We start from the raw sequence: 18842 nt of genomic DNA, 5'->3' as shown, positions 1-18842 counted from the left end.
AGGCGTGATATCTAATGAATAATGATGAGATAGCACCTGAGATAACAAAGGACATAATAGCCCGCATTAATGAGCTGCATAGCTTCAGGTAGGCCTGTGACAGAGAGCAACAGAGCAAAGGAAATATATTTTTTTGTAGTTTATTTTATTTGGAATGTAGTCAACAAAGGCCTATTATATTTTAAATCATCAAAAGATTTGACTACACTGCAAAAAAATGCTCTTCTTATTTGGTATTTTTTCTTGTTTCCAGTCCAAATATTTAAAATTCTTAAATCAAGATTAATTTACTAGATAAGTAAAAATTTAGTTAGTTAGTTAGTAAACTTTATTGCCCCCTAGGGGAAATTCTGCTTGGGCACAGTGCAGAGTTGCTTCATAAAGGTAGACCAGATAACTTAAAACATATTATCTGTATTAACTGCCACAACAATTTCTGATTTATTAAACCATAATTTATGATTTATTACACCAATTTATTAAAATGTATTATATCACAAGTCAAATGTTATAAATAGCCAAGCCAACATGGTATAAATAACACAGATAAGCCATATATTGTCGTGATTGTGTGTTTATTATCTTCAAATGTGTCTATCTGCATGTTATAGCGATTTCTGGAAGCTGTTTATGTCACAAGGTATCTTCTTCATGCGTGCTATATATTGACTACATGTGCACGGAGCGCCCTCTGGCTGCCAGTATGAACTGAAAACACAACAGATTGAAATAACACTTCTCTGTATAGAAATTTGACACAGACAAATGAGAATCTATCAATATTTCTCCTCATCTGCACACTTTTGAACTAAGCTGACTCTACGTATGTCTCTTGTCTCCTCACTTATTGCACTCCACATTGGTGACCCCGATGCGAGTTGGATATGACTGAATTATGTCACAACGACGGTGGTGAAAATGTTGGTGCTGCAGCACCGGCCGCTGTTAGCGGCATGGCTAATGTTGGCACGATGCGGCCACCATCAAGTTACCAGACTTTTGGCAGCACAATCCACTGCCGTGGTTTCAACACATCGAAGCCCAGTTCCAGCTGAGAGGAATAACACAGGACGTTACAAAGTATTTCCATGTGGTAGCGGCCTTAAATGCCTCGATGACAGCCAGGGCTATGACGCTGTTAGAGGCTCCTCTGGCTGACGGCAAGTACGGAGCACTCAAAACATTCCTGTTGAGCCTCTTTGAACTGTCGGACCTGGAGAAAGCAGACCGCCTGCTGTCCTTGAATGGCCTTGGCGATAGCAAGCCGTCCGAGTTAATGGAGAGGATGCTGGCTGTGCTGGGCTCGACAGATCCCTCATACCTCTTCGCCCACATTTTTCTGCTGCAGCTTCCAGCTCCCATGCACACAGCACTGGCCAGTTCCCCCCTTCTTTCCTCCAGAGACTACCGGGCGCTGGCTGTGGAGGCAGACAGGATTTTCCTCGCCAACTCGCCAACCGCCAGCTGCTGCCCCCACGGCACATTTCTGCCCCGCTTCCATCCCTGGTGGACGACCCAGACACCGCAGCTGCTGTGACGGCCCGCCGACAGTGTGAGGATGGGTGGTGTTACTACCATTCCAGGTTTGGGGCCAAGGCCAAGCAGTGTCGCCAGCCTTGCAGTTTTGGAGCCCAGGGAAAAGCCAAGCGTGACTGCAAGCTGTTATTCATCACTGGCACCTTGTCCGGCCAGCGGCTGCTGGTCGATCTGGGACTCAGCGCAGCATCCTGCCGGCGAAGCCTGTGGACACCATGGCTAGCGGAAATGGCCCCAGATGGACGCCGCCAACGGCACACCCATTCGTACTTATGGCACGAGGTATGTGGAAGTGTGTTTCGGCGGGTGGCGTTTCGGCTGGGACTTCGTCATGGCCGCCGTGCCTATGTCTCTCCTGGGGGCGGATTTCCTCTGCGCTTACAGATTGTTGATGGATGTTACAAACTGCCGCCTGATCGACGCCCTATCTTTTGCTTTGTACCCCTGCATGGTGGGAGGGGAGGGGGCGCTTAGTCTGTCGAACACGCTTGCCACCGGGGACCAATGCCTGCTGGCTGAGTTCCCTGACATCACGCCCCCGTTTTCATCGGCGGTGGCTAAGCATGGCGTGGAGCACTACATCACCACCGTTGGCCCCCCAGTCTATGCACTCTGCCAAGCTCGCGATCGCCAGGGAGGAGTTTGCCACCATGGAGCACCTTGGCATCATGCGCCGCTCCAACAGCCCGTGGTCTTCCCCCCTGCACATGGTGACCAAAGCTGATGGCGGTTGACGTCCCTGTGGTGATTTCCGTCGCCTGAACAATGCCACCACCCCCGATACCCAGTGCCGCACATACAGGACTTCTCCGCCCACCTAGCCAGCACCACCATCTTTTCAAAGGTGGACTTGGTACACGGTTACCACCAGGTGCCTGTCCGCCCACATGATGTCCACAAGACAGCAGTCATCACACCATTTGGCCTTTTCGGATGCCTTTCGGCCTCAAGGGGGGAGGGCGCAGACGTTTCACCGGCTCATGGATTCTGTGCTGCGGGACATGCCTTTCCTGTTTGTTTATTTGGACATTCTCGTGGCCAGCGCGTCCACAGACGACCACCAGGTGCATCTCCGGCAGTTGTTCGGCCGGCTCAGTGAGCATGGTCTCATCATCAACCCGCCCAAGTGCGAGTCCATCGTCCATCACTTTCCTCGGCCACCACATCACCCGCAGGGGGCCATCCCCCTCCCTGCCAAGGTGGACGCCATAGCCAGTTTCCCATGCCCACACACTGTGAAGTCCCTGCTGGAGTTTCTGGGCATGGTGAACTTCTACAACCGTTTCATTTGACCCTTGTATGATGCTTTGCGGGTTGGAACCTAGCTGAATCTCTCCATTCAGCTAGGTTCATCAACCATAACTCCATCCAGGACAGCCAGGAACCTTGGGGTTGTGATTGATGATCAGCTAAAATTCACTGACCACATTACTGCAAAAACCCGATCCTGTAGATTTGCATTATACAACATTAGGAAGATTAGACCCTTCCTATCAGAGCATGCCACACAACTACTGGTCCAAGCTCTTGTTCTCTCCAGACTGGACAACTGTAATGCTCTTCTAGCGGGCCTTCCGGCATGCACTATCAAACCCTTGCAACTGATCCAGAATGCAGCGGCGAGGTTGGTCTTTAATGAGCCGAAGAGAGCGCACGTCACGCCTCTCTTCATCAGTCTGCACTGGCTGCCAATAGCTGCTCGCATCAAATTCAAGGCACTGGTGCTCGCTTTCAAAGCAACCACTGGCTCTGCACCAATATACCTAAACTCGCTCGTTCAGACCTACACACCCTCCAGGAACTTACGTTCTGCTAGTGAACGACGCCTTGTGGTGCCATACCAGAGAGGCATGAAATCGCTCTCACGGAGCTTTTCCTGGGCTGTTCCCACCTGGTGGAATGACCTGCCTATCTCAATTCGTGCGGCCGAGTCTGTAGCCATTTTCAAAAAACACCTAAAGACACATCTCTTCCAGCAGCACCTGACCAATCAAGAATAGCACTTATCATTCTATTCATTTTCTGTCTGTCTAATTTATAAAAAAAAAAAATATATATAAAAAAAAGTCCTGTGTGTTCTGAGCTAGATTAACTGAGACTTGCTACAGCACTTGCATACTGTTGCCCTTGACTGTTCTAGTTGCTTCTTTTGCTCTCATTTGTAAGTCGCTTTGGATAAAAGCGTCTGCTAAATGACTAAATGTAAATGTAAATGTGGAAGGCCAGCGGATGTGTTGGATTGGTCCCCAGGGATGACTGATGCTTTTGATGCTGCCAAAACCACCCTGGCCAACGCTGCTCTGCTGGCGCACCCGTCTCTGACCACCCCAGTTGCTCCTACTACGGACACCTCTGATTATGTTGTGGGGGCTGTGTGTGAACAAGTGGATGGGTGGAGCCTGGCAGCCGCTGGCCTTTTTCAGCAGGAAACTGTGGCAATGAGAGTAAATACAGCACCTTCGACAGGGAGCTCCTGGGTCTTTTCTTCGCCACACGTCATTTCCGTTTTCTGTTGGAGGGCCGGCGGTTCACGGCTTTCGTTGATCACAAGCCGCTGACGTTTGTCAGGGCCATAGTCTTCGGAGCCATGGTCTGGTCGATAGCAGCGCCAGTTCTCTGCCATCTCCGAGTACACCACTGACATTCAGCACTCGACTACGCAGCCATGGCTGAGGATCAGACTGCAGACTTTGAGGTGCAAGCCTACAGGACGGCCCCCATGGCACTGCTCATAGAAGATGTGGTGTTTTGCATGGCCACGGACACTCCTCTGCGATGTCTCCACTAGCCAACCGCGCCCCACGGCTTGGGTGGCCCGTTTTGGCACACCGTCCGACCTTTCCGCAGTTTACATCGGAGCTTTGGATGGCAGTCGCCGAGGTCCTGGGGTTGAAGGTCCACCGTACCACAGCCTATAACCCACAGAGCAACAGACTTTGCGAACGGTTTCATCATGACATGAAGGCCGCACTCAGGGCCAGCCTTGCGGGCAACAACTGGGCTGACCGCCTCCCATGGGTTATACTTGGTTTTCGCTCCGCCCCCAAAGGAAGATCTTCAAGCCTCATCGGCCGAGCTGGTGTACGGCCAGGCTCCATGCGTCCCGGGGGGGTGGGGGTATGGGGGGGGGTTCTTCCAGAGGCCACGGCCCTGTGGTCAGTTGCCTCCCATCGTACTGTGTCCTGGGACATTGCCGGCGCTTTTGTTTCCATTCCAACGTCTCACCATGGCCTCCCCCAGACCTACGTGCCCAAGGATTTACAGAGTATGTATGACCAAGTATGTCTTCATCCACCACGATGGCCATCGTACCCTGCTGCGGCGCCCCTACGATGGGCCTTTACGTGTCCTGGTCGGAGGATCTAAGAACTTCGTTGTGGATATGGGGGGCAGGCCTGAGCGGGTGGCTATAGACCGCTTCAGCTGGCCCAGCCCCCATGGCGAGGGCACCCCCCTGCGGCAGCCTCGACCCCTGCCCCTGGCACTGCCCCGCCCCTTTCCCTTTGCCCCTCTCCTGTTAAACGCAGCCGGAGTGGTCACCTGGTCTACCCCCCTACATGTTGACTTTTATAGGGACTGTTGACCCACAAAGAAGACTGTAAGAGACATTCACCAAGGGACTGTACCTTTAAGGGAGAGAGGTTCTGATATGACGGGTTAACGTTGTGTTGTTGTTATTGATCTCACTCGCTGTACAGTTGTGATTGATATATGAAGTGGAGAGTACATTTACATTTAGTCATTTAGCAGACGCTTTTATCCAAAGCGACTTACAAATGAGAGCAATAGAAGCAACTAGGACAGTCAAGGGCAACAGTATGCAAGTGCTGTAACAAGTCTCAGTTAATCTAGCACAGAACACACAGGACAGAAGAGTCTTAGTTTTTTAGTTAGACGTTTTAAAAAAATTTTTTTTTTATAAATTAGACAGTCAGAAAATTAATAGAATGATAAGTGCTATTCTTGATTGGTCAGGTGCTGCTGGAAGAGATGTTTCTTTAGATGTTTTTTGAAAATGGCTACAGACTCGGCCACACAAATTGAGAAATTGAGAATTGAGGCAGGTCATTCTACCAGGTAGGGGCGGTCCAGGAAAAGGTCAGTGAGAGAGATTTCATGCCTCTTTGGTATGGCACCACAAGGCATCGTTCACTGGCAGAACGTAAGCTCCTGGAGGATGTGTAAGTCTGAACAAGCGAGTTTAGGTATATTGGTGCAGAGCCAGTGGTTGCTTTGTAGGCGAGCACCAGTGCCTTGAATTTGATGCGAGCGGCTATTGGTAGCCAGTGAAGACTGATGAAGAGAGGGGTGACGTGCTGTCTCTTTGGCTCGTTAAAGACCACCCTCACCGCTGCATTATGGATCAGTTGCAAGGGTTTGATAGTGCATGCCGGAAGGCCCGCTAGAAGAGTATTACAGTAGTCCAGTCTGGAGAGAACAAGAGCTTGGACCAGGAGTTGTGTGGCCTGCTCTGATAGGAAGGGTCTAATCTTCCTAATGTTGTACAACGCAAATCTGCAGGACCGGGTTTTTGCAGTAATGTGGTCAGTGAATTTTAGCTGATCATCAATCACAACTCCAAGGTTCTTGGCTGTCCTGGACAGAGTTATGGTTGATGATCCTAGCTGAATGGAGACACTTTTACACTTTTTTTTTCGGATAGCTTCTGTCCATAATTTATTGCACTACCTTAATCCACTGCCATATTCCTCATTTTAGCCTAACATATCATTGTATACCTCTATCTGTAAAATTCTGTTTATAGTAATAGCCATCTGTATATTATATTATATTCATAGTACATATCCACCTGTAAATTCTGTTTATAGTATTAACCATCTGTATATTATTCACTGTACATATTCACCTGTAAATTCTGTTTATAGTAATAACCATCTCTCTATTTATAGACATATTTATATATACTCAGTACATATCCATGTCCTGCACTTATGCAAACGTTGTATATCCTGCACTTGCTGCTATTGCACTTCTGGTTAGACCTAAACTGCATTTCGTTGCCTTGTACTTGTACTTGTGTAATGACAATAAAGTTGAATCTAATCTAATCTAATCTAATCTAAGTGCTGGGTTGGCTGAGACCACAAGCAGTTCTGTCTTTGCAAGGTTGAGTTGCAGGTGATGTTCCTTCATCCAGGCAGAAATGTCTGTTAGGCAGACAGCGATACGAACACCAACCGTGGGATCATCTGGTTGAAATGAGAAGTAGAGTTGAGTGTCGTCGGCATAGCAGTGATAGGAAAAGCTGACCGTCTCGTCTCCTCACTTATTGCACTCCACAACATCATCACTTGCATTTATATCTGCCGGCGTCTGCATTTTTTCAAATAATATTTTAAAAAACATGACGTCGTTAATGGCGATGCAAAGAATTGTGGGTTATTTGCAGCAGCGAAAGATGCACCTCATGCACACTCCAAATTCCTGTGAAAGTAGGGCGCATTTGAAGGTCGCATTCGGAGTCTCCTACTTACTTTTCTGAAATGAGGCAGCCTTGATGACGCATGTAGCCTTCAAATGCGACCTCTGGAAGACGCAGCCTTTCGAGATGAGACACATCTATAGTCTCATGTAGGGTTGGGTATCGTTTGGGTTTTTTTCGATTCCGGTGCCAAACCGATACTTTAAAAAAAAAAAAAGGCCACAAAACAAGGTGGATGACTTTAAATGGCTTTTTATTTATTTATTTTTTATTTAAATTGAACCATTTATTAAAAGTTTAATGTATACTTAAATGTATGAATATAAATAAATACAAAACAATTTACTTATTTACAAATTATAATTGACTTATTTACAAATTCACAGTAAAACCTAAGCCACCTAACCCAACTACAACAAGCCTAATATAACTCTAAATAACAGTAAAAACAGCAGTAGGCCTAGTCTGTATTCTTGGTATGCTACTAACCAGCTTCGAGCTTCAGCTTTATTTTGAAATATGATCATATTCTCTGGCTAAATATTTTAGAACGCATCGCCTTAATGTTTCCATGACGACGCGTCATGTTTCTCACATGACACACAGCAGCCGCAATAGCGCTGACAGCTCAGCTGTATTGGGTTTATTTCGTTTTTTCTTTTTATTCAAAATATTCACAAACTTCTTAACTGTGTCAAGAACTATCTGATGTTCAAATGTGTGAGTGAATGTGTGTTAGTTGATCTATAAAGCGCAATGGGCGGCACCATGTTAGTTTGCGCCTCAGAATCGGATCTGTCGGATTTACAACACTTGAGTGCATTCTCGTCTTACGAAATACATGAAAGTAAGTGACCAGTGAACTGAAAGAAGAATAGAGTAAACGATATAGTTTCTATATAATGTGCATGTATCTGATGTGAATAAAACATGTAACGTTAGTCAAATTATAACCGTCTGAAAGGATTGTCATTGCCGCTTTCATAGACATCAGTGTGTGTTTTTTTGCTAGTAACGTTAGCCTACTTATGAGCATTTAAATGTCTGAAACCTGAAATAAACATGATGTCGTTGAAAACACTGAATAGTTGTCATGAGTTGTGATGGTGCCAGCCAAAGCGCGAAAGCACGTTTGAATTTTGGCACCGAAATGAGGAACCGAAATCTGCGTTCTGATTCGGTCCGGTACATACCGGTTATATAAGTACCGGTGCCATATTGGAACCGGATTTCGGTACCCAACCCTAGTCTCATGTCAACATTGGCATGCTCTTTGTAGAATTTGTTTGGGAGTTATTCAAAAATGGTTTGACTAATCAACTTATATTGGCATAGTCTGAAGATGACCTGTTTCAATTTTCATGAACATCGAACATATAGTTCAAAATGGCGGACAAAAGTTCATGATGGAATTTAATTGTTTTGATCCAAGGAATCAAAAAGGAAAAGGTTTCTAGCTCTTACGGTTCAAAAGTTATTAACATAAACAAAGGGCAACTTTGGACAGTTGGAGACGAGTGGGATTTGGTTAGTCTCCCTAAAATTGCTGTCGTTAATGTTAGTCTATCCTCTATCTATGTGGCAAATCTCAAATTTTTCTTATACGGTTCTATGGGTTGCCATAGACTTAAAAGCAGAAGTAGCAGAAGACGACGATGACTAACAGATACAATTGGTGCCTACGCACCTTTAGTGCCCGGCCCCTATTTGACATGCATGCACGGATTGGCACTTGTTCATTGAAGTCTGCAAAGTTAGATGTAGACTTGCTTGCTGTCAGGATAATCCTTGATGCAAAATGGAAATACTTGCATGAATTTGTAACATTTACAGTAAAGTATACAACTGCAAGATGCAAGCTGTGCGCTGAGGAAAAACGCACAACCCTCTGACAGGGCAGTAGGTTTATGATTTAATTTGAAGCATCTCATGTTAAAGACAACTTAGATTGTGCACTTATCCGGCAGCAGCTCACGGTGTCCTTTGTTATTTTAAAATAGCATAACATTTATAAGAACATTATGGTAAATACTTTATTGTTACATATGTCTGCAACATTTCAGCTGTAATTATAAATGTTAGCTAGATTATGTTCTTTACCTGTCTATCGAGGTATTTTTATGCTGAATTAAATTTAAATGCTTTTTTTCGAGTTGGCTCTCATGATTTATGTTTCGCGCATCAGAACTTTGTTAAGGGAGCATCAATGCTCCCTGGTTTTCACATAGCATTGTGGGTCTTTATAATAACAATAATAATCCTTAATACTTTTACTGGGGCACTGATCAAGACATCACTGATCAGATATTTGTTCCTGAAGACCAATATTTAGTATTTTGGATATTGAAAGTGGATCGTTTTTTTTTTTTTAAGAAAAATAAATAAATAAATGGTATGCATATCTAAATAAAACATCAACAAAAACCATCTTTACTTTGCAAAGATGGAACAGAAACAGCATCTGACATGGCATTTTTGTTTATTTATACAGATTATTTGATGCTACTTAAAGGTAGCATACATGTACAGTTCTGCTTATTACATATCCTTTGTAGAATAGGCAAGATGTAATTCACTTTAACAAAATAAGAGGGATTAAAATTTTGTGATAGTTGTTCAAGTGTTGCTTGTTTGATTAGCTACAAATCTGTTTCGTCAATATCATATTACAGTATCAACTGAGGGTGCTTTTGCTTTCGTTTGAGTGTGCTTGGCATCCTCAAGCACCCCCATAGAATCAGGGCAACTTAATTCACTCTTCCTGTTATTTTTTGATCTAATATGACCTCTGACCTGTAAAGTTGCCAGAATAATAATCATACACTGTTTGTTACTGTTGCTAACTCGGACAAACAAACAGAGTTGCTATATCTTACAATGACAGGCGTCAGTGTGAAAACCATATCCCAAGATGTTTTTGGACACCGAATGTAGCGTATATCCCGTCCGAAGGATGGGCAGACTTTTCTGATGGTTTATCAAGTTTATTATGTCCTTTTTCACTCCAAAAAAATAATCGTAAGAGCTGAACAAACAAAGCATAAGAAGTGCGCACTAACGTCACAAACTCTCTCTCACCGTTGCTCTCTCCATTGCATTACCATTAACATTCACAGCAAACTACACAAAAACACTCATAAAACTAACAGTAAACAAACATATTCACAGACCGTATGCCTTTTCGAGGGTGCAGTTAATAACTGGTAAACTTTGTATGATCTGCAAAACCACTCCGATAAACTGCGTGCAAGCTCTTCCTTTCACCACCCGTAGACTATAATACCCATCAAAATAGGAGTCCTCCTTAGTAGGACAGATAAATGTAGACCTTAAACATATCTAAAATTAAATTAATTTACATATAACCAGTTTAATATGGAGAGGCACTGAAATGTAGACCTTCGTGTTTTTGACCTAACGTTACAGTGTTGCATGACGTGAGAACAGTTAGTTATTACAGTTTGTATGTTAGCAGGGACTTTAATCGTAACTTAACGAGAGTATGACAAACAGAAAATCCTCTCAGGATACCTGGAATCAGTGTTACAGTACCTCAGGCACGACATTTGAGCATTTTTGTAGCATAAACACCATCAAACCGATGAGAGCTTCAGATTTTCCAATGCATCTCTATGGCGCTGACACCTAAACATGTCCGAGTTCCGGTCCCGGCGCAACTGATACTCAACTGCTATTGGCTCATCTGCATTCGAGGGGAGGGGCTTACCGATAGGTCAATTGGCCAGAGGAGAACTGGGCCTGGTTTCTCCCAAGGTTTATTTTTCTCCATTATGCCACCTGAGGGAGTTTTGGTTCCTTGCCACTGTCGCCTTTGGCTTGGCTTGCTCAGTTGGGGACACTAAATTTTCCAATAAAAAATATCCAAATAAATGTAATTACTAAACTAAATTAAATACATCAACTAAATCACTGATCTGCCCACATTGTCACTGTATGATAATTAAAATGAGCGAGATGACATCACCGTTTTCTCCAGAGCGGCTGTACAGCCGAATCAAATTCTGTTGCATTATTTTCCTGTTTAACACTGTGAAGCAGTGACTTTGATTATCAAAGATGTGTTTTAACGCCCTCCCTGGCACTGACGTAAATTTTGGGCTTTCCTTGTTTTAATTGTTATATATGGTAGCGGGCATTATGACATCTTCTGAAAGAGTACTGAATCTCCTGATCAAAACACAGAAAAAGAAGAAGCAGAAACAAGCAATATCATATGTAAGCAGATGCAAATGTAAAATAACACGATCATCAACATTAAACAGCATATAAATCCAAACTGCCTAGTGTTACCAAATGAAATGTAGACCCAGGACAAGCTATAAGACTGTGAAAGCTTTAGGGGTAGTTGATGGACTTGATCTACTCCATCTATGTTTTGATCATCGTTCTGAATCCAATCCAGACATAGTCTTTAACAAAAACAAGATTTTCTCAGCTTTTTGCTCGAAATTTTGCTTTTTTAAAATGAAACTTACCCACATTCAAGTGTTGAAATGTATTTTAAAAAAGAATGCATGAAGCTAGAATAAAAGTTTTTTTTTTTTTTTAAACCGGAGGGTCTGTTCTTTATTTGGATCTATTGCATGTTCAGATATTAATACAACAAAATATTCTGAGGGCCATGAAAATGATAAAAAATGCTGCCGCTAACTGGCAACTTAAAAAAAAAAATGCTGGAAAGAGTTACAGTAAGAGATAAAGTTATTGACTGCAGGGGGACTTTAATAGCCTGGCTCCGCCCTCCTACATACTTCCGCTCAATTTTCATTTTCCTTCAGTACTCCGTCTGGGATTGCGGTATATTCTTTGGTTTTCTCCGGTCAAATTTTAATCGGTCCAATCAGTGAACAGAGGGAACGGCTGAGAACAATGACGTTGATGTCGTGTGCAAGTTTGAGATGACATACGTCAAAACCAAACGCTAGCGATTGTTATGGCAGATCCAGAGTGGCAGATCCAATAGTTCTAAACTTAAACAGAGTACCCGCCTTCAAGGAAGTTAACGCTTGTCAATGGAGAGTGGCCAGACTCTCTGTACAAATGAAATGTACGAGAGTTTGGTAGGCTAGGCTAGGACTTTAAAGGAGCAATATGTAGAATTCAGAAACCCTTGTTAATAGTGACACTGGTGGCCGTTAAGTGAACTGCAGCCAGCAACATTACACTCGCGCACATGTAATACTGGACGTACACCTTGAGATTAAAAAAAATCTTACATATAACCACTTTAATATTGTTTCACATACTATTAAAAAAACATTATTCAGTATATTATATTGTAACATGCAGTAAGCAGTGTGCTAGTATTTCATTCTAAACAAAGCCAATAGTTATATTCAGCCCTTGTCAATGTCCTGTTGCACACATGGATTTTGTGTAGGGTGCGCTATGGTGATAATACATCACTCCTTGCTCATCGTTATCATCAATAGGCCATCTTACCTAAAATCCACTGTTCAGAAAGACTCTGGCTCCCCTCTGGTTTCTTGCCATTATACTCTCCAATACAGATTCCGGCCTGCCGCACACTCCGGCACACAGTTCCTCCACAAAGCTGAATGAGTTCTGTTAGGCTGCTGCAGGGGGGCTGGGAGTGTGGAGACACAAACATGGGCAGCTGCTTCTGGAACAGGTCCTGCTGATGTTCCCCAGCAGAGAGGTGCTGCTGCAGTCGGCATATCTGCAAAAAGAGAGAAAATATTATTACTACCCATGTTCTTTTTCTAAATATTATGGGTAACATGGGCCCACATACCAGGGGACTCAAACTCTGACATTAAATTAAATTGAAAATTAAATTATTTTAAATGCCATTTTACATATCACATGACTTTTGTCATACATTTTATATGCAGTAGTTTTTTTTTTTTTTTTAAATCAACAATCCTTGCACTGAACTAACAAATTCAACCCCTAAATACAGGTGCTGGTCATATAATTAGAATATCATCAAAAAGTTGATTTATTTCACTAATTCCGTTCAAAAAGTGAAACTTGTATATTATATTCATTCATTACACACAGACTGATATACACTCACTGTTCAATTTCTCATTAATGCAATTATCTAATGTGGTGTAATGGTGTGGGGGATGTTTGGCACACTTTAGGTCCCTTAGTGCCAATTGGGCATCGATTAAATGCCACGGCCTAACATTGTTAGCATTGTTTCTGACCGTGTCCATCCCTTTATGACCACCATGTACCCATCCTCTGATGGCTACTTCCAGCAGGATAATGCACCATGTCACAAAGCTCGAATCATTTCAAATTGGTTTCTTGAACATGACAATGAGTTCACTGTACTAAAATGGCCCCCACAGTCACCAGATCTCAACCCAATAGAGCATCTTTGGGATGTGGTGGAACGGGAGCTTCGTGCCCTGGATGTGCATCCCACAAATCTCCATCAACTGCAAGATGCTATCCAATCAATATGGGCCAACATTTCTAAAGAATGCTTTCAGCCCCTTGTTGAATCAATGCCACGTAGAATTAAGGCAGTTCTGAAGGCGAAAGGGGGTCAAACACATTATTAGTATGGTGTTCCTAATAATCCTTTAGGTGAGTGTATTTCAAATGTTTATTTCTTTTAATTTTGATGATTATAATTGACAACTAAGGAAAATCCCAAATTCAGTATCTCAGAAAATTAGAATATTACTCAAGACCAATACAAAGAAAGGATATTTAGAAATCCTTTTGCCTGAATTACTGCAGCAATGCGGCGTGGCATGGAATCGATCAGCCTGTGGCACTGCTCAGGTGTTATGAGAGCCCAGGTTGCTCTGATAGTGGCCTTCAGCTCTTCTGCATTGTTGGGTCTGGCATATCGCATCTTCCTCTTCACAATACCCCATAGATTTTCTATGGGGTTAAGGTCAGGCGAGTTTGCTGGCCAATTAAGAACAGGGATACCCATGGTCCTTAAAATAGGTACTGGTTGCTTTGGCAGTGTGTGCAGGTGCCAAATCCTGTTGGAAAATGAAATCTGCATCTCCATAAAGTTGGTCAGCAGCAGGAACCATGAAGTGCTCTAAAACTTCCTTGGACCTCAGAAAATACAGTGGACCAACACCAGCAGATGACATGGCACCCCAAACCATCACTGACTGTGGAAACTTTACAATGGACCTCAAGCAACGTGGAATGTGTGCCTCTCCTCTCTTCCTCCAGACTCTGGGACCCTGATTTCCAAAGGAAATGCAAAATGTACTTTCATCAGAGAACATAACTTGGGACCACTCAGCAGCATTCCAGTCCTTTTTGTCTTTAGCCCAGGCGAGACGCTTCTGACGCTGTCTGTTGTTCAAGAGTGGCTTGACACAAGGAATGCGACAGCTGAAACCCATGTCTTGCATATGTCTGTGCGTAGTGGTTCTTGAAGCACTGACTCCAGCTGCAGTCCACTCTTTGTGAATCTCCCCCACATTTTTGAATGGGTTTTGTTTCACAATCCTCTCCAGGGTGTGGTTATCCCTATTGCTTGTACACTTTTTTCTACCACATCTTTACCTTCCCTTTGCCTCTCTATTAATGTGCTTGGACACAGAGATCTGTGAACAGCCAGCCTCTTTTGCAATTACCTTTTGTGTCTTGCCCTCCTTGTGCAAGGTGTCAATGGTAGTCTTTTGGACAACTGTCAAGTCAGCAGTCTTCCCCATTATTGTGTAGCCTACAGAACTAGACTGAGACCATTTAAAGGCCTTTGCAGGGGTTTTGAGTTAATTAGCTGATTAGAGTGTGGCACCAGGTGTCTTCAATATTGAACCTTTTCACAATATTCTAATTTTCTGAGATACTGAATTTGGCATTTTCCTTAGTTGTCAGTTATAATCATCAAAATTAAAATAAATAAACATTTGAAATATATCAGTCTGTGTGTAATGAATGAATATAATATACAAGTTTCACTTTTTGTATGGAATTAGTGAAATAAATCAACTTTTTGATGATATTCTAATTATATGACCAGCACCTGTACATTTGTACTTCATTCTATTTCTTGCCAGACACCTTCTGCACACACTGAGCCATATTTGCCCTGATAGAGGTCCCAGTTGGAACCCTTAGTACAGTTTCTAAATGGGCATCACTAAGCCTAGACCTGTATTTACATTTTATTAAAGCTCATAGTTGAAAAAATTCTCACAGATATGTGCTTCCAAAAAGCACATTATGTAACTTAACACTTTGGACAGCTCTAAAAAATGTTCATGAAAGTGTCAGGTTGTGCCCTGAAGTCAGCAATACATTAAAATTCCTGGACAGGAACGTGCACAGTGGGGTGGCTATGGGGCCTGAGCAGGTGCCCCTCTAGCAGGCAGAATACAGTATATGGCAGCGTTACTCAAACGCTGAATAGAATAGAATAGAGACATGCCAAGTGGGGCGCGACAAACGGGAGGAAATGTGGTAATTTTTGAGCACATCTCTATTACCCTTTTGAGCGGATTTTTATTTCCGTGCACCTGAGATGAGATGAGATGAGATGAGATGAGCTGCGCTGCGCTGGTGGAAACAACATGAGACCATGATACCGCGACTGCCAAGACGGCTCGCACAGTGTTTAGAGTGGCACGGGGCTGGCGCTATGCAACGCATCGCCACAAATGAGTAAAGCAAGCCAACGCAAACTGCCGCAAGTGAAACTGAAAATAGGCTGTGTCTTAGATGCTCAAAAACACAATCATCTTCATTAAAACAAATGAGACTAAATGCTCTTAACAGTGCTTAGGTCACTCTCTCATATTGCGGTCTTTGATCTTGAAATGAGCTGATGAATAGGCTATAATGCAGCTCATATCTGTTGCTTTCGTTGGCGTGAACTCCGTTAAATGTGCATATAGCGCGGGCCGGGAATTGTAGATCGGATTAATATTCATTTTGTAGAGAGGAGTAAGTTAAGACAAACAAGTTTTTTTGTGTTTTTTTTTTTCTCGATTAGCCTGTTTTGTTTGTGAGCGCCGTTGCGAGCAGCCTGCCTCAGCTTGTAAAAAATGCCTTTTTTAGGCTAAACGTTTAAATGAACATTGTGATGCTTGTTTTATATCTATGGATTTTATTATAAGCAAGACAAGTCCAGTGTTGATTTGAGAGGCTAAATTGATCAAAAATGTGGTTAACTCACTGTCGGCTGCTGGCCGCTTGGTCGTTAGGCTACTTTAAAAAACAAAAACTTTAATTTACCAAAAAAAAAAATGCTTCAAACATTTTTCTAAATGAACTTAATAAAGAAACTAAACAAAATGAAATATAACTACTTTGACATTAAAAACAAACCTGAACTATTTTAATGGCTGCAACAATGTGTAATAGGGAGGAAAAAAAAAAAAAAAAAAAAAAACACAGGGTTCAGTCGGACTCACGCCGAATATTTTGATGTCGGACACGGGCCGGGCTACGGCCTCAGTGCTTGATAATAAAAGCACTCGCTCAGTGCTTGATAATAATAATAATAATAATAATAATAATAATAATAATAATAATAATAAAAACCTACTTTAGCTTTTCTTCTAAAGCAAAATGTATTTCCTGCTATCACTATAAAGCTGCTTTGAAGCAATCCGTGTTGTAAAAAGCACTATATAAATGAAGGTGACTTGACATATGCATTGTTTTCAACCACATAATGTTTATTTTAGGTTTCAAACATTTAAATACACATAAGTATACATTTAGAGTTTGTAAAATACACACTGGTGTCACTGGAAGCAGCAATAACATTTACATTACATTTATGCATTTAGCAGACGCTTTTATCCAAAGCGACTTACAACTGAGGAGTACAGGAAGCGATCCATCATGAGGGAGGAGGCAGCAAAACACAGAAAGTGCCTGAAGTACTAAGTTTTGGACATCGCACAGAGCATCACACACTAGGGCAGGGAAGAAGTAGAGGTAAATAGAAGGAAAATAAGGAAAAGGAAAGTTTTTTTTTTGTTTTTTTTTTAAGCTTTTCAGCTGTCGTTTGAATGCTGTCAGTGATTCTGCAATTCGGATGGAGGTGGGAAGATCGTTCCACCAGCAGGGAACGGTGAATGTGAATAACAATCCATTCAAAAATAATTTGCCAACGTTTTATTCATATCAGATACACATAGTGTAAGTAACTATAAAGTTTACTCTATTCTTCACAGAAACGCCTATATAGATTTCCCTAACATTAGTTATTTGTAGTTATTCATGATCCCTCAGTCTATATTAAATATATATTATATATTGTATATATTAAAGTTCTGATAAATAAAATGTGGGGGGGATGGGGCGGGGTGGTCAGCTAGAATATTTTAAACATATGCATGAAAAGGTTAAAAATGTGATGTTAATAAAATAAATATTAACAGGTAAACTTAAAACCTAATTACCATTTTGTTGGGGCGATTGGGAACAGGTAGGGCTCGGAACCCTTCCCTACGTCCAAAGTGGGGAATGGCAGAAAAAGTTTGAGAAACACTGGTATATGGGTAGAGTAAATGCATTTTGTAATGACTCTGCTGCTCCAGATTTTGGGTTTCCATTTCTCGCTCACACCCCGGCTGAGCTCCAAGTTTCCATCGCTCCTCCATCATGTCAACATTCATTTTACATTCCAGTCTATGGTGAATCTGCAAAAAACTCCATGACAGTTTTTGTTGGTAAAGTTTTGCTCCCTTTCTGCTGTTTATTAAACTGTTGTCTATGTCAACCAAGCAGACTAGAGGAGACGAGTACTTCATAATTAATCTTATATTAACGCAATCAGGATTTCTGCCTTTCACGGTTATGCTAGCAAGCAAAATATCAATAAATATATTGGTGTTTATTCTCATTATGGGCTGTTAATGATAGATCAACACAGTCTCGTTAACTTGACTAGTTCTCACTCTGCAGGCGAGTGATTTTTTGTCACGCAGCTCACACTGAACTCAGCAGACAACACGTTGTGACATAATGCACAATAATCTATTTATCTAAACCTATTTATCAACATGATCTTTTGCAATGCATACATTTATGAAGCAGCACAAAATGCTGATGTGAACTAATCACACGGTGCTTGAAATGGTCTATTGGGATTCATGTAGAATGAACGGGGCTTAAACTTAGTCTACAGTACAGGAAAGCTGACTCAGTCTGGAAATTTAAGCAGTTTATTCTGCAATTTGAGTTTTTTTTCAGTCTTTTGTTAATATTTACACATTTAAATTATATGACAAATTTCCATCAAACTGAAATAATCTTTAAATGGTAGGCTGTGTCATGTTTCAGTAGTCTATTAGCCGGACATTAATAGGAGTGTGGAGCATATCTGTCACCAAAATTAATAAAAATGCCTCAAAATTCTTATGCGAGCAAAAATTCCCTTATTAATGAGTTCCTTTTTAAACAAGATATCACACGAACAAGTGAGCTGTTCTGTTTTCTCGATTAGCCTATCAGCACGATTGCAAATGTGATATTGACTTTATGTAACAGTTCAATAAAAATATTTTAGACATAATATTGTTAATACAGTATGTTGTGCACAATGATATGGCCCTCTGCTTAAAGACCCATGCTGCCCATCCATTCTAAGCCCTGTAGGGCCACATTGACAAGGGTAGAGACGCTGTTTCTGCTCCTTGGCACAAACCTGAATGTTTAGAGCAGGCTGGCCTCCTTTTATAACAGTATGTCCGGGGGAGTGGCCAGACATGCAAATTCTACATGCCAACTTCATTGGCCTTTTCTGAAAATGAAAATGGTGTTTGGGGCTCCCAAGAGTGACCCCTTGTGTCAATCACTTGACACCATGCCTCATTCCCTCCATCAGTGAACACAAGTTATTAACCTATTAGTTAAATGCTCTTTTCTAATAGTT

The 18842-nt window shown here is 42.2% G+C and overlaps 1 protein-coding gene across 1 annotated transcript in view; it reads right to left on the bottom strand.

Annotated features, from left to right (window-relative positions):
• mcph1 (microcephalin 1) overlaps window positions 1–18842 on the bottom strand; it is a 151796-nt gene that overhangs the window by 1525 nt on the left and 131429 nt on the right. The window contains exon 14 of the mRNA XM_079843157.1: window positions 12443–12680. Within this exon, the coding sequence (XP_079699283.1) occupies window positions 12443–12680 (238 nt within the window). The remainder of the gene's footprint in view (window positions 1–12442; window positions 12681–18842) is intronic.

This window comes from Gobio gobio, assembly GCF_949357685.1.
Source record: "Gobio gobio genome assembly, chromosome: 18".
Taxonomy (NCBI): Eukaryota; Metazoa; Chordata; class Actinopteri; order Cypriniformes; family Gobionidae; genus Gobio; species Gobio gobio.
The sequence above is the reverse complement of the archived record's forward strand: the minus strand, read 5'-3'. Positions and strand labels throughout refer to the sequence as shown.